Source organism: Manihot esculenta, chromosome 18 (genome assembly GCF_001659605.2).
Source record: "Manihot esculenta cultivar AM560-2 chromosome 18, M.esculenta_v8, whole genome shotgun sequence".
NCBI lineage: Eukaryota > Viridiplantae > Streptophyta > Magnoliopsida > Malpighiales > Euphorbiaceae > Manihot > Manihot esculenta.
In genome coordinates this window covers 4,481,847-4,497,406 of record NC_035178.2, presented here as the reverse complement: position 1 = coordinate 4,497,406, position 15,560 = coordinate 4,481,847, and the positions used below count along the sequence as shown (strand labels likewise).

General features: G+C 33.7%; 2 protein-coding genes across 10 annotated transcripts; both read left to right on the top strand.

Annotated features, from left to right (window-relative positions):
- LOC110605965 (probable inactive poly [ADP-ribose] polymerase SRO3) lies at positions 1-3,321 on the top strand. Of its 5 annotated transcripts, none has more exons than XR_002486464.2 (5): positions 1-1,060; positions 1,157-1,398; positions 1,482-1,600; positions 2,710-3,030; positions 3,161-3,321. XR_002486464.2 is itself a non-coding variant. In XM_043953364.1 (5 exons), exons 1-4 carry the CDS (start codon positions 84-86, stop codon positions 1,813-1,815), a joined length of 1,437 nt encoding a protein of 478 aa, XP_043809299.1. In that variant the 5' UTR covers positions 1-83; the 3' UTR covers position 1,816; positions 2,710-2,846. The 5 variants fall into 5 exon arrangements, 3 of the variants coding, with proteins under 3 accessions (XP_043809299.1, XP_021600355.2, XP_021600354.2); XR_006349430.1 differs by having other exon boundaries at positions 1,717-3,030; XM_043953364.1 differs by lacking the exon at positions 3,161-3,321 and adding an exon at positions 1,717-1,816 and having other exon boundaries at positions 2,710-2,846.
- A 6,293-nt stretch (positions 3,322-9,614) lies between these two features.
- Positions 9,615-15,250, top strand: LOC110606551 (inositol-tetrakisphosphate 1-kinase 3). Of its 5 annotated transcripts, XM_043953512.1 has the most exons (11): positions 9,615-10,145; positions 11,029-11,110; positions 11,195-11,436; positions 11,635-11,729; positions 13,053-13,173; positions 13,317-13,409; positions 13,610-13,729; positions 13,819-13,995; positions 14,290-14,345; positions 14,447-14,531; positions 14,714-15,250. In XM_043953512.1, exons 5-11 carry the CDS (start codon positions 13,131-13,133, stop codon positions 14,800-14,802), a joined length of 663 nt encoding a protein of 220 aa, XP_043809447.1. In that variant the 5' UTR covers positions 9,615-10,145; positions 11,029-11,110; positions 11,195-11,436; positions 11,635-11,729; positions 13,053-13,130; the 3' UTR covers positions 14,803-15,250. The 5 variants fall into 5 exon arrangements, with proteins under 5 accessions (XP_043809447.1, XP_021601097.2, XP_043809445.1 ...); XM_021745405.2 differs by lacking the exon at positions 11,635-11,729 and having other exon boundaries at positions 11,404-11,436; XM_043953511.1 differs by lacking the exon at positions 11,635-11,729 and having other exon boundaries at positions 9,616-10,145.
- The last annotated feature ends 310 nt before the right edge of the window (positions 15,251-15,560 follow it).

Genomic DNA, 15,560 nt, shown 5'->3' with positions numbered 1-15,560 from the left:
CACAGACTTTACTGTTGATTCTACTGGTTCTTGTCGATTTCGTAGACCATACAATACCATTTACCTGCAAGTGGTGTAAAGCTATGGCTCTTGAAGGAAGGAACACAGTGGAATCCATTCGCGTTAATTGTCCTTCGAAATCAACTTCAGCATCTTCGTCGTCTTCCTCGCCGCCGAGGCCTCAAAACTGCTTTGGGGTTCCGTCGATGGATTGCCGTTCTTCTGAGTTCATGTTGCAGAATAACTGCAACTTTAAGCGCAGCGCTGCTCCTGTTCGCTTTATGTACTTCAATCCCGACGGTTCCTGGGTGGATTTCCCCAGCGAAGTGCTCGGTTCCCTGAAATCCGCTTTTGTGGAGGGCAAGCCTATGGTTGACTTGTTAATTAGTGGCTCCAGGTATCTTTTTGATTTCCTGCGCATGTTGCAAACTGATTTTGAGTCCGGCTTTCAGCGATCGATTGCGTGGATTGATGAGAAAGGGAAGTGTTTTTTCCCCAAAACGTTTGTCGGTGAGGATTTTGATGGTAGGCTGGAGAAATCGGAGAATCCGAAAATTGAAATTGAGATTCGGATAGATAATAATCCAATTAAGCGAAAGAGAGATGGATTGGTTAAAGAAGAGCCCGAGGTGAGTTCGTCGATGCAGCAACAGCAGGAGGATGCTTCGAAACGGCAGCGTTTGCACCTTCCCGATGCGGAGACATCTAGATGGCCAAATGCTCGGTTATTGACGGAAGGCGAAAAAGCTTATTCAACGGTTAGGGATCATTTTTTGCCTGGGATAAGGAAAGTTGATCATGGTGCTACAATTACCGCCATTTATCAATTCACGCGCAACGGTCATTTGGAGAAGGCGCGTTATGAAGTGTTCCAGAAGCAGATTGAGATCACAAAAGCTGCGCGTGGCGTTTCTAATACTGTATATGCTTGGCATGGCGCATCGGCGAAAGGTGTGGAGAGTATTTTAGCGCATGGGTTTGCGGTACCTGGTAAGGTTTCCGGGCCTGAATGTTATGGGGTCGGTGTTTATCTGTCTCCCTTGGGATTGCCCTATATGAGGTAATGCGTGAATATCAATCTAGTGGTGATGAGCGCGAGTGTTTTTTAAATTTTGTTATGGATTTGATTTGTTATATGTTTTTGTTGTGCTTTCAGTGCAAAGTTATCGGAGATGGACGGTAACGGCGAAAAACATCTTATACTGTGTAGAGTTATCTTGGGTAATGTTGAGAAAGTGGAGGTGGGGTCGCAACAATATTATCCCTCTAAACTTGAATTTGATACCGGTGCTGATGATCTCAACAATCCCAAGTGGTATATTGTTTGGTCAAGCAATATGAACAGACACATTATCCCCGAGTTTGTTGTGAGCTACAAATCTTCTCGTCAAGTGCAAGGTAAATGTTGGTTGTTTTTGTTAATGTGGTTGCATTTTGGTGGTTCTTTTTGTATGGAGATTTTAGTTAATGTCGCTTGTTAGGTCAAGTAAAAGGACCCACTTGTGTGAAATATTCCCTTGAGAATTTATTTTGGAAGATGAGGAATTTGCTCCCTCGCACCAAGATTCGGGAAGTGGTGACGTTGTATGATACTTACAGAGTAAGTATTCTAATCATGTTTTTCTGATTGTTAATCAGTGTTAATAGTATTGCCTAAGGGAAATTTTTAAAAAATGAATGATGTATTGTTTTGTAATTCGTTATGGCTTATTACAGGGGGGTAAGTTGGCCAGAGATGTGTTCATAAAGCAGTTGCGATTGATTGCTGGGGATGAGGTGCTGCTATCCACTATTAGGGAAATTAATACAGAATGAGGTTTTCTGGGTTTTATTTTCTGCCCCTTCATTTGGACGAATAAGTGCTAGGATTTCAATTAACAACAGAAGGCTATCATATGAAATAGCAAAATATTCCATGCATCCCAAAGCAGGCCTCTCTCTTCCCAAAAAATGTAGTGGACAAAAGGAACATCTTCATTTTTTTTTTCCCCAATATAATGTAGTAGCTATGGCTTTAAGTAATTGGAAAAGGTTTTAGTGATTATCATTTGATTACAACCTTACTATATGACAATCTGATGCTGAAACCTAGCGTGGTGCATAAATGTGATATTATAAAGCTGACATTGAGAGCTTATTGTGTTCCAAATCGTGGTGCATTTTATTTGGAACCTTGTGGAGTGAGCATTTAGAGTGGGAAGGCCCTTTAGATTTGAGTTCTGTGGTGCAGTGGTAATGATTTTTTGGGCTGCTTCGATGCCACTATTGTTTTAAGTTATACTTTTGAAATTTGTGCTGGGCATGGCATAAGTTTGAATTAGTGCATGGATAATTTCATTTTACTGTATTCTCTCTCTTCCTATCTTTCTTACACACAGAGAGACACACAAACATAACATGAATGTCCCCCACCTTGTGTTTTTATTATTTGGTCGAGAGATAATGCCATATGGTTGTCTCTTACTAATTTCATTGTGAACATCATTCAAGCTAAATATTTCTAAGATTATTATGAACAGGCTGTGATGCTTGAGAACAAGGATAGCATGAGTTACTTGATTGTAATTAGAAAGAGAAGGGAAAGGTTCTAAATAGTATCTTATTGCAAGTTCCTTTGCCTATTGCAATATTAATTTTAGCAATTACCTGCTGAAAAAGAAGGAAAAAAATCACTGACATAATTAATCTTTTTTATGCTGTGGCAACAAGGAGGATTTGGATAGCAAAATATTTGACACACTGGCAGTTGGTTCTGTGATTTCAATTGGTGGTCACTACTGTTAGTATACTTTGACACGTTAGGTGAGGTTATTGATGCTTACATGCATCATGTTTCTGGGAAGAGTTGTGGTTGTGAACTGAAGAAGCAGGAAGCAAGCAATTTGTGACTGCGGCATGCAAAGAGTGACCATCTTTTTGTGTGCTTACAAGATAATGTGCAATGGAATATCATTTTTGGCGCTGTGATTTTTGCATTCTGGTTTGATGAACTTTCATGTTAGCAGAATGACAGCAGCATTGCAGCCTGAGGTATGTTGAGGGTAGTATATGGGTTTTGGAACCTAGCAAGATAACTGGTTTTGGAGTCCGTTGGTTTGTATGCTATGATAATACGTATATTGAAATTTAGTCTCCATTTATATAATTTATTCTATTTCAGGCAATATTAGGAGAGGCTAATGTACATTCGTGATTGAGCCTTGGAGGTCATTAGATCAAGGTAAAGCGGGGGCTGTAAAAAGTTTTTTTATTATCCGGTTTTCAATTTCATTGATGTAAGAAAATATCAGAAATATATATGGCCTTGTGCATTTCTATGAACCGTAAATATTCTTTTGTATTGTGCTCATTGATGAATGAATATCCTTTGATATGTTAGTAGGGCATAAAGATCAGCCCAGAGTAGGAGGGGTTGATCTGAGATAGGTCTTGATGAAAAAGGAATTAGTCAATTGACGGGTGAGAGGAGCTGCATTACAATCAATGAGTGACTAGTCGTTAGCTGCCATTATAAAATTCATATGTGATGTTACTTATCTGCACCTTTCAAGTATTCTTTATGTATTAGCGATAGTAACAGTGGAACGTATTTGAGGGTTTTTTGTTTTTTTGAATATTTATAATTTAGTTTTTGGATATTGTTATTATTAATAAGTCAATTAATGTATTTTTAGAAACTTATTAAAATAATTTTATTTTTTTCATTAAAACATTTATATTTTTTTTTACGACAATGAAATAGTTTTTCTGTTTTTTTTGTTTTTTTTAAAATAGATAAAGGACGAAGGAGAAAATTTTTAAAATTCAATTTTACCCTCAAATAAAACTCCTTATTTAGTTATTGGATATTGCTATTATCACCAAGTTCATTTTTATATTTTCAGAAAATTATTAAAATGTCCTTGAATATTATTATTATTAAAAAATTAATTTTTATATTTTTAAAAATTTATTAAAATGTTTTTATTTGTTTTTATATTTATTAAAGTGTTTTTATTTTTTTTATATTTATTAAAATGTTTTTATTGTTTTTTTTCGTCAACGAAATAGTATATTTTTCTTCTCTTTAAAAAAAAAAGAAGCATAATCGAAGAAGAAAAAGAGGAGGAGAAAGAATTAATGAAGAAGAAATAAAGAAAAAAAAGAAGTATCACAGAAGAAGAGGAGGAATAATAATAATTTTTTTTTAAAAAAAAATAAAAAAAAATTAAAGAAGAAGAAAAGGAAAAATCAATTAAGAAGAAGTAAAGAAAAATCGAAGGAGAATTAAAGAAGAAGAAAAAGGAAAAGAAAAACTAAAGAATAAGAAGAATAAAAAATTTATCTAATTTTTATTTTTCATATGGTTGATGGTAAGAAAAAGCTAGTTATTGAAGAGCAAAACAACAATAAAAATATAAAGAAAATATGAGAGGCACATAGTTTTTTCCAAATTCAAGCTAATGAATTTAAGGAGTTTTTACTTCCACATTATTGTATTTCACATTGTTGTATCCTGTGTCATTATTGAAATTAAATTTTGTATTAAAAAATTTTAAAAATCAATATAAATATTCAAAAACAAGAAATATATGCCTCCGAAAATGTTAGAAATCGAACCATATATGTAAATATAATACTTGCAAAGTGGCAAGAAAGTTGTTAAAAATTAGAAAATAAAAATGAGAAATTGTAGAACTCTTGTACCAAACAGACTCAAGTGATTGAAATGTAACAAAGTTGGGTGAGAATAGATAAAAAAAATTACCCAACTGGTAGATACTCTCAGTCGTGTAAATGAAGTCACTGCCGAATGGCTAAAGCAAGGCATAGTAAGATAGATGAACTTTTTGAAAGTGGAGCCTCGTGTGCTGCGTCTACCCATCTAACGAACAAGGCTATGGTTGATTAGGCAGGCATGGAGTTGACAGTACATGATACCCTTGGATGGCATTGTCCTTGCTGATTAGAAGAGATTTGTGGCTGAGAATTAAGACGGAAGGCATCTATCTTTACCCAACTTAAGTTCGAGTGCTCGCCTTTCTTGTTGGGGAATTCGCAAAGCATTGTACTTGGGCAGTTGGATGGGCAGATTCTTTGGGCTTAGCTAATGGTCAATGATAACTGGTAAATCCATGTGCTGGTCCGATCTAAACACGTGGTGAGTAGGATGATGAGGTTTAAAATTGTGGACAGGAATGATGGGTATTGAATGAGTTTAGTAAATGAGGAATGAATGTTCTAGGTGTTAGTGTTTTGTGGTGTTTAAGGTTGGAGACTTGTATAAGAGTTAATAGGTGGATGAAGACAAGTTGAAAGTTGTGTTTTTAATAGAGACATGAATATTTATATACCCATCTATACAAGATATGTTGTAAGTATGTCATTTTGTAGCATATTGTTACATTTTCAATTAAAACTTTTTTGTTAATCTATTAATAATGGACAATTAATTTATTTAATATTTAATTATATTTAAAATTTTGTATGAACATATAAAAAATTGAGGGATCAAGTATTAAGAATTGCAATACTAGAGAGTTCTGATCACTCTAATTTATTCTTAATTTTTTTAAATAAAATTTTAAATTTTTTGATATTATTTTTTAATTATCCAAATATAGTAAGATTGTGATATTATAATAATATATGCATATTATGATTTCAAATAGGCTATATTTCATGTATTATCCATCAATAATCAATGTAAAATAGTTATCTAACTAGTCTGTTATAAATACAATTAATTTCTATAATTTCTGTCGATTTTAAATTTAAGAATAATCAACCTAATTTGAAAATATTATTTATTTTGATTATTATAATAGGGATATAACTAGAAGTCAACTATGATTTTTGCTGGCCAGTAAAAAGACCCGTTAAAACTAAAAAATAGCCCGAGCCAAGTTTAGTTCAAGCCGAGAAAGGAAAGCCCTCTCCTGCTTTCGTTTTTTCTTTTTCAAGCTAATCAGATGGTGAAAAATATTTCATGGGGGACTCATGGATTCATGTATTATCAGTCTTGCTGAGCTATTCATGCCCATTTCCTGAAATCATTATTGATCTCCTTTACATTCTGGGATGATATGAATATAGTGATCGATAGTGGAACACCAGCAAAGTAATCAATCCCTTTATTCAGATATGGCCCCTAAAAAGCAAGAGACAAATTTTTGCATATATAACAGGAATTGTATCATTCATTGACTTGATTTCTAAGAGTTCATCATTTTGTGGGTATTAATTTTCCTTTCATGTTTTATCTATATATGGGAGATCTCCATTTAAGCTTTATGAAATTATGACCTAAGAGCAGTTATGGGCACTAAATAAGAATATCATTGCACGTTTTTATTGCCCCACAAAAATTGGAATATTGTCTCAATCCAATGGCACCACTCTCCATGGATGATGGCCCCAAGTGTTTGCCATTGTTGGGAGTGGTGACTAATGCTATCCCATGATAAGTTTGATGCTCATTGGTTCTCTAACCCTACCACTTGCACACTGTTCCAAGCATTCAAAGCTAAATTCTACCCCCTTTTGATTTCTCCCTCAACCATCTCTCCATTGCTAGAATCTGTTGTACAACACCATTGTCCTTCACCTTTCATCAACAACCTTAATTTGTCTTCTGTTTTTGTTTTTGTTTAACCTAGTTTGAGCTTTGAGTTTAGCAATATAGTAGTTTTTTTCTTTTTTTTAATTGGAAGTCTCTTTGTATAGAAATTTTATCTTTTTAATTCTGTTTGGTAATAATTTTAAAAATAATATTTAATATTTTAATTTAATCAATTATAATTGATGGGGTGATTAAAGTTATTTCATATCAATATCAAACCTAACCCACTAATACCTACTCAACCTATTCTCTAGATAATCTATCTATTTTAAGTGTTTTCTCCTTTTGGACATATAGCACAAGGGGTTGTACTATGATATTTAAAGAATGACTACAAGTTTTAAATATTGGACATGATTTCTCATCATGTGCATGGTAGCTACTATAGATAAGCTCACCAATGAAATTCCTAAAATAATCAAAATTATTAGGGAAAAAAAATCTAAAGTAAGAAGTCATCTTGATTAATTTATGGGTTTTTATTTGATTATGATTAGAAATCTTTTTAAATATTAAATTATGTAAATTTGTTTAATGTTCAGGTAAAATCATTTTCAACTTTTTCACTGACCCACTTGAGATAAATTATGCATTTTTGGCCTCCGTGATGATCTAGGACCCATGAATCCACCTCACTAAATTCCAATAAGGTGCTTCCAAACAAAGGTGAAGCCATGTCGATGTCTGTACACAGCGACACAAAGGTCACGAGGAAATTGTTCCATCACAAAAAATTTAAAGAAAAAAAAAGGAATATATAATTATGTTTCTAAGAATTATTTTTTATATAAAAATAAATGGAAGTTAAAAAAATTATTTAGTAAAATGCTTCTAAAATCGAAAATGTGAATGCAACAACATATATTATGCATTATTTTAATTTAATATAATTTAATGGTATTGCACTTATTTTTAAAATTATAATATTCCAATTTAATGAGAATAATTATACAGATTTTTTTTTTATAAGAATATGAGAGATTGAAGTATTAAATTTCTCAAAATTTAATCATATGAGCAGTTGGATGTTATAGGAAAAGTATGAGAGGTTGAAATATTAAATTTCTCAAAATTTAATCATATACTTTTATTATGGTGCCGATCGCTTAGCTACAACATCATATGCATTTTTTTAAGAGTGTTTTAAAGTTATTCTATGATCAGAGTAAGCATATGTCAAACGTAAATATTCCTTAAAATTACAAGCAAAATATCTAGTGGAGAGATTCAATCTTGAGTAAAATAAATATTATACGATGATATTTTGAGATTTAGAAAATAGAATTTATAGTAGGTGTGTAAATTTATTTTTGGAGAAAAAGACATTTGTTTCCTTTTATTTCTTTTCCTTTTGTCTGTTAGTAACGTCTAACAGTTTCTTTGCTGTGTTATATGTTTCTATCACTCAAATTCATACGTATGGATATATTAGAGTCTTTATCCATGCCAGACAATTAATTAATTTTTTCGACATGCGTGTGAACAGGGCTGCAAGATGACTGAACCTGCTCTCCTATCTCTTGTCACATCACCGGACTAGACTTGTCTTCTACGACCCATTCGCATGGTTCGTCCGGTATCTTTCACGTTACCGAACTGGGATATGCAGCGTGTAGTTAATTTTGCTTAAATATGGGTTTTAAGTTAACGTTTTTTAAAGTTCAATCTTATTTCTAGGTGTAAAAAGATCGACAGTCATTATTCAATATATTAACAAAATCTAAAATAATCTCTTTTTCCGTCCACCGTCAGAATGAACATTGAGTGTATTATACCGAACTCTACAAGAACTCTTTACCATTTGAAAATATGATAAACATGATAAATAGTGGGTTTGATATTTAATTATATCCGGCCCAACAACCACCCCAAGCTAAAAGCGAAAATTGCTAATAAGGCAGCTTAGCTATTAAGTCAATGCCCTAATTATTTGTTTGTACAGAGATAAGGCTTATTTAAAAATATAGACCTAGCCAAGATGATCAAGGAATTTCATGATACTCAGAATCACCAGCGCATACACAAAACTTAAAGTTTTTATATTAATATTTTTTCCCCACATTTCAATTCTTATCCAATTCTCTGTATTTCTATATGCATCTCATTCTACATTTCCCCACTATTTCTATACCAAACGCATTTTTAAATTAATAAATTTTTCTTCTAACATCATTCTATCTAAATTCTATTATTTAGTTTTTAAGGATTATCATTATTAATAAATTAATTTTTAAATTTTTAAATATTTATTTAAAAATTTTTATTTTTTTCATCCATCAATAAAATAATTTTTTTACTATATATTATTAAAAATAAATAAATAAAAATTTTAAATTTAATTTTATTTTCAAATAAAATTTATTATTTAGTATTTGAGTATTAACATTATTAATTAATAAATTAATTTTTATATTTTTAAAAATTTATTAAAATATTTTTATTTTTTTTAAATCTATTAAAATATATTATTTTTTTTAAAAAAAGAATCGCTTTATTCTCTTAAAAAAATTGAAAAAGAAGAAGAATGAAAAAAGAAAAAAGAAAAATGAGAGTAATTTAATTTTTACTATATTTTTTATGATAAAAATAAATAAAAAGAGTATTTTATTAATGAAAAAAATAATATATTTTAAAAATTTTAACTCGTTAATAATAATAATAATATTTAAAAGTAAATAATAAATTTTTATTTTATATTTATATTTAAATAATTATTTTTTATACGTATTATATATGTTTATGTTAAATAATGTTTAACTCAGTGACTTTGCATTTCAGAAAAAAAGAAAGTATTAGTGTAATTATCTCTAACTCAATAAAATATTTAATTTTAAAATTTTAAAGAAATCAGCAAAAGCAACATAATATTATGGTCCGCGTGAGGACAACGAGCAGCGATACGAACAGAAAAGGTGAGCATAAACGCGTTCCATTTTATTTATTTTTATTATTTATGATATAATAAGAAGAGGAGCAAATCCAGGAAACTATCCCCTGCTCTGCGAGCGCACATGTATATAAATAAAACCCCCCACTCTTTCGTTTTTCTCTCTCATACTCTCACCCACACACATATTTCGTGATCCCACATCTCCGTTATCTTCCCTTCTCTCTCTCAACCGACTCTTTCCTTCTCTTCTCCGTCAAATCCCTGTTCTCTGTTCCTCCCAAGTCTCTCTGACCAAATACCTAACCGCTGCTTCTCTTCCGGTACCGATACCGCACTCTTCATTTCCGGCGGCTTTTCTTCTCGAAAACAGCATTTCCTTTTTTTAGCTTCTGGAAACCATTAGGTGTATTCCAAATTTAGGGTTTAGATAGGCATGAGGCTACACGACGAGATTGTACCGTTTCACAGAAACGGAAAAAGAGGAGATGAAGATTATGAAGAAGGAGAGGAAGAGGAGGTTATTTCTTCCATAGAAGCTGGGTTTCTTCAACCACCTTCTCGTTCTCTCCAGAGGAAACTCGTTATTGTTGGCTATGCGCTTACCTCCAAGAAAATTAAGAGTTTCTTGCAGCCAAAGCTCGAGGGTTTAGCTAGGTAAATGAAATGAGGACGATACATCAAAAATTTTTAAAAAAAGGAACTAAAATTGTTAAGTTCCAAACGGTTCAAAGGGAATAATACTCGATAATCGTTCCATTCTGTATCTAATTACCGCTCTCTTGAGTCATCTGTGTCCGCAGATTTGTTTGCTAAACGGTTTTGCACATTGTTTGTTTGATTTTTTTCCCCTTCTGTTTTAGATTCTTTTGGTGTCATGAGACTGGAATATTCTTCTGTCCTTTTCGTTTGGCTGGCGAGAAAGTGAAGTAAATCAATATAAATCTACATAACTGTTCAAATGACTTCTCCAACTCATAATAAGTCAAAAGATTTCGATTATATTTTCAAATACACTTGTCAGTCATATTCTTTATAAATGAGTGCAATTACTTCTGTAACCTGTGCTTATTGTATGGAGCATCATAATATAGCTCCCGATTATCTACCTTAGGAATAACTGTAAATTAAGTTGTGCATTATCCGATCGTAAATAGCCAGTTATGTTGTTCTGCCTCAGAATTAACTCATGAATCGTTAACAAAGTAATCGACAGGGTTGTTTATATTTATCAGTTATTCAGTTTGGTTATGTAGCCAATGATTTGTTACCCAGGGTTAAATCTTCAGTTTGAATATGACTAAGCATCTTTGAATGTAGTGATTGTGTGATAAAATTGCTGCTTGTGCTGGTTTAATGGTCCATAAGTAGTGGTTTCAGTTCTTCTGTTTCTTTAATAATGTGGAGAGCAAATAATCTTTTTTGTTTTGGTTTGCAGAACTTGAATTTCTTGTTTGCAGTAACTTTTGTGTTCGTATCTTTCTCATTGGTTGTACTTTTCTTTGGGTTACTTATGTGTAAAATCTTGGTCTTTGTGCAGGAATAAAGGTATATTATTTGTTGCAATTGATCAAAACAAGCCCCTTTCAGATCAAGGCCCTTTTGACATTGTGTTGCACAAGGTTGCATTTCTTTTGGTTTTCAAATTCCAAGTTTCTTTTCCTTCCTTTGGACTTGTTATGTGATAAATATTTTTGAAATTGCAGTATTGTGTTTTGGGTTCCATTCTGAGCTTAATGTGATTGCCATGATATTTGACGGAAGTGCCAATGGGCAAAAACTTTAAGGATGCATTGGTTCACTTTTACAAATTTATGTTTAGCTGTTATTACTTGTATCTGTATATAGAGTCTGTCATTTATAATAGTTCTTATCTGAGACAAGTAACGCCTTTGCCTTCTAATTTCTCATGCAGCTAACTGGAAAGGAGTGGCGACAGATTCTTGAGGTTGGCCTCTTATCTGCCTTTATGTCTCAACTCTTTGCCTTGTAAATGTCTGAATTTTAGGTAATAGATCAAGTATGCTATTTTGTTTGCTCGATGACTTGAATCTGTTGTGCCATAAATATCTATGGAGAGGCAAAGGATCAAATGTCACCAACTTTTAATTGCTTAAATCTTGTTCCTGTCTGACATAATTTGCAGAGTGCTTGCTCCATCCTCGTCCATGCATCATGACTTGATAGTTGAGGCAGCGAGGCTCTTTTCTACTTCCATGATCATCTAGCTGATTCTTGCAGGTTTTCTAAAAATTATTTGCCAAAAAATTTTGCTCTTTTATGGTTAATCCCTTTTAGGAGGCTGATTTTTAGATGGCTTCTGTGTTGCCCCCTTTTTATTGGCTGAATGTGAATGGCCTCTCAACCCCAGTTTAAACTCTTGTAGCTATATTCTAGTCTCAGCTATTCATCATCTCTAGGATCAGGCTGTCTGAATAACTGTCCTTATACATTCTGTCTTGGATTGCTGGAACCAGTTAATAGTTGAACATGTAAGATATTAGCTGGAAACTTTCACTGCTAGATTGAGGTTTGATTAATTGGGTTTTAATCCAGTTATTTTTCACTTACCGTTAGACCATAATGTCATGATTGAAGTCCCTGGTATGTGTAAATATATACTTTCCAAAATAAAATAGGATATTTTGACTGCTATTATTCATTGTGCATTGTTTTTCTCTTACCAACATAGGTTCATAAATAGTTATACTACTTAGAAAATGGACCAAGCTAATCGGTGTCTGCTTGAGATAAGATGATAAGTGCTGAGAAGTTTCGCTATATGCTAACATCATTTCATTTTTTCCTGTCGGTTGTGATGCTATCAGAGGCAAGGACTCTGCTCTGTATTTAAACTGGTTGCTAATCCCATATAACATTAATTTATATAGAATCTGTATCCTTACAACGTGAACGACGGGTGTTTCTATAATTAAGAATACTGAGTAGAAATGGATGAGATATGATATTGATTAGCATGTAAGGCTCAAACTGTCAATAGTTTTATTTTCCTTTTATTTTTTTTTTCAAACTTATGTCATTGTTACATAATTTATCATCTTTATTGGGCAGTACTATTTCTTAATCTAGTTGGTCGTAATTGTAATTGGTATTTATGTTATTTGTACATTATTGGCAATCTTCATTGCAGTATAAAATTTTTTGTCTATGTATTTGAAATGAGATATTAGAATCATTGGCTGAACTTAGAGGAGTAGAACCAGAAAGCTTCAGATATTGGTTCGAAGAGCAATGTCTTGAAATATTAGGTCCTGGGTAAGAGCTGTTCTGGAAATTGAAGCACTGCAGCTCACTTTGTGTTCCATTTTTTTTATAGGTGCTATTGATAATAGCAAAACCATCTAGATTACTTATTCTACATGTAATTATATTTGCACATATTGTGTGTCAAATTCATTGAGCATAATATTCCTTGGAATTGCTTTTGCCTAGCAATCAAGGATCTAATGATATGATCCTGTTAGGGGCTGTCTTTCACTGTGTCAGGCAAGAATTTTCTTTTTTTAAAGAGTGGCCTTACCTTTTATTTGCCTGTGATTGTAGGATTACAGGAGGACTCATCCAGAAGTTACTGTTCTCGATCCTCCAGATGCTATTCAACATTTACACAATCGCCAGTCTATGCTTCAGTGTGTTGCTGATATGAATTTGTCCAACTCCTATGGTAATTTCTCACATTCTTCTCATAGATATTAAATTTGGAGTGGAGATTTTGTTTGAATTCAGCCAGTATGGTCTCTGTTTACCCCCAATCCTGTCCCCCTTTCCTCTTTATTTCTTTCTTTCTCTGAAACTTTCATGATGCAGGTAAAGTAGATGTTCCCAGGCAGTTAGTTATCAAAAAAGATGCAGCATCCATCCCTGATGCAGTTACAAAAGCTGGGCTGATGCTACCAATTGGTGTGTATCTCTTATGCGCAAAATTTTGACTGATGTATTAGTCTGTTTGGCTGTGGCTGTGAGCCAATTTGGCTGGAAACTTATTTTTTAGGTTGTGATGCAAATATTTGCTATAATTGTAAGGAAATCATAACTCCTGCAACTTCTTTCCCATTTCCTGGTAACTCATCCTAGTGATTTTACTTCCCTTGAATTTTCAGTTGCAAAGCCACTTGTTGCAGATGGGAGTGCGAAGTCACATGAATTATCACTTGCTTATGATCAGCCCTCCCTTCAGAAACTTGAACCTCCACTTGTTCTTCAGGAGTTTGTTAACCATGGTATGATGTTATAAATTATGTTGTTTCTATTAATTAACCATAAGCATTGGCGAGACATTCTCCACAAATCCTGTTTTTCATGGTTGTAGGAGGTGTTCTCTTCAAAGTTTATATTGTAGGGGAGGCTATTAAGGTGGTTCGGCGATTCTCTTTACCAGATGTCTGCAAAAGGGAACTCTCCAGAATTGAAGGTGTCTTCCGTTTTCCACGGGTTTCTTGTGCGGCAGCTTCTGCAGATGATGCTGATCTTGATCCTGGTGTTGCTGGTGAGAAATCCTGTATTTCTCTGTATTGTTTCTGTATTGTTCAAATCTGCTTTTGAAATATGTGCATTATAGGGTGGGGTCTAAGTCATGTTGCTGGGGGTGGTTCCCAATGCTTCATTGGTCCACTCTGCCCTCTTTTGAAGTTTCCTTTTCCCCAACTTATGAGCAAATGGTTGATTTTCTTTAGGCCCAACATTGAAATTGAAATTTGTTGAACCTTGATAACCTGTTTTTTTAAGGTCATTGTTGCAAGAGTCTGGCATTTTTCTCTAACATAGTTGTCTCCTGCTGCAGAGCTTCCTCCACAACCCTTACTTGAGAAACTTGCAAGGGAACTTCGTCGCCGACTGGTAGCTCCTTTTTGCTTATTGTCTTTCAGTTTTCCAACAGCAAACATTTTGGCATTGCCTTCTTGTCATTTTGCATTTACCTTGTTGATTACTTTGTCCAGGGTCTCCGGCTATTCAATTTAGACATAATCCGAGAGCATGGGTCCAGAGATCAATTTTATGTCATTGACATCAACTACTTCCCTGGCAAGTGAATTTATTCTTATTTGTTGCCATTTCTGATAAGAAATTATCTCAATTATACGAAAATGTTTTTATTGAAATTGTGCCAAGATGGTTAGAACTTCAACATTATCACACTTTTTCGAGCCTTTTTTTTTTGCATTAAATTCCACTCAAACGCTTATCTTGATAGTTTAATATGGCAGGATATGGCAAAATGCCAGAATATGAGCATATATTTACGGACTTCCTTTTGAGCCTGGGGCAGAGTCGGTACAAGGAAAGATCGTCCTAGTAACTGTTGGAAAACAATTCGACGGAGGAAGTGCAGTATATCAAAATCATGATGTTGCCTGAATAAGTGTGTGCTGGATGAGATCTGCTTTGCTAAACCATGTATAGCATAATGTAGTTCCTGCCAGTGGCTGGAGGAGGACATGCGCAAAATGCAAATGCTCCTGACCTTCAACTTCTGTAACTACTGACTTACTGGTAGGACCATGACGCTCACATCTCCCTGAAACTCGGCTGGATTTGCTCAAGTTGTCTTACAATTGTTTTATGTTGTTCCAAGGTTCTAAGAGTAGTTGCAAATTGTAAGCAGAAACCACCTCATATTTTGTCTATAGACATCCCCTTCTGGGAGAGCATCCCTGCTGGCATGTATTTAGCACTTGTACAATAATACATTTCACATGTTTCTAATAATCCAAGATGCCATTTATGCACCTGGTTTCCTGACATTCTTGCTGTTCATGTTGCGATGAACTTGTTCCAGTAAAATCCAAGGTTTTCCAATAAGCAAGGCTTATGTAGGTGCGTGGGTATATTGAATTTTTGCGAAGAATCTTGCTAGGCATGTCTGTAAACAAGTCTAGATAGCAGAAAGGAACAGGCGATAATGTCGGGATGTTTGTTTTGCTGGCAAAGGAGAGATGCTCATTTTTGGCAAAGACTCATGAAATACTGTACGTGAAGCCGCGAATGATGCTTGAACGTATAGAAAAATTCAATGGTGCAACTTAAAACTTAGTTGTGAGATGAATTTTCTCA

Bases quoted from the DNA above. Each gene is read 5' to 3' on its own strand.
- LOC110606551 (XM_021745405.2), top strand. From the start codon at position 9,925: ATGAGGCTACACGACGAGATTGTACCGTTTCACAGAAACGGAAAAAGA. The intron at 10,146-11,028 runs GTAAATGAAATG...GTCTTTGTGCAG, and splicing joins AAGCTCGAGGGTTTAGCTAG to GAATAAAGGTATATTATTTG. The intron at 14,532-14,713 runs GCAAGTGAATTT...TTAATATGGCAG, and splicing joins TGACATCAACTACTTCCCTG to GATATGGCAAAATGCCAGAA.
- LOC110605965 (XM_021744662.2), top strand. From the start codon at position 84: ATGGCTCTTGAAGGAAGGAACACAGTGGAATCCATTCGCGTTAATTGT. The intron at 1,061-1,156 runs GTAATGCGTGAA...TTGTGCTTTCAG, and splicing joins TTGGGATTGCCCTATATGAG to TGCAAAGTTATCGGAGATGG. The intron at 1,399-1,481 runs GTAAATGTTGGT...GTCGCTTGTTAG, and splicing joins ATCTTCTCGTCAAGTGCAAG to GTCAAGTAAAAGGACCCACT.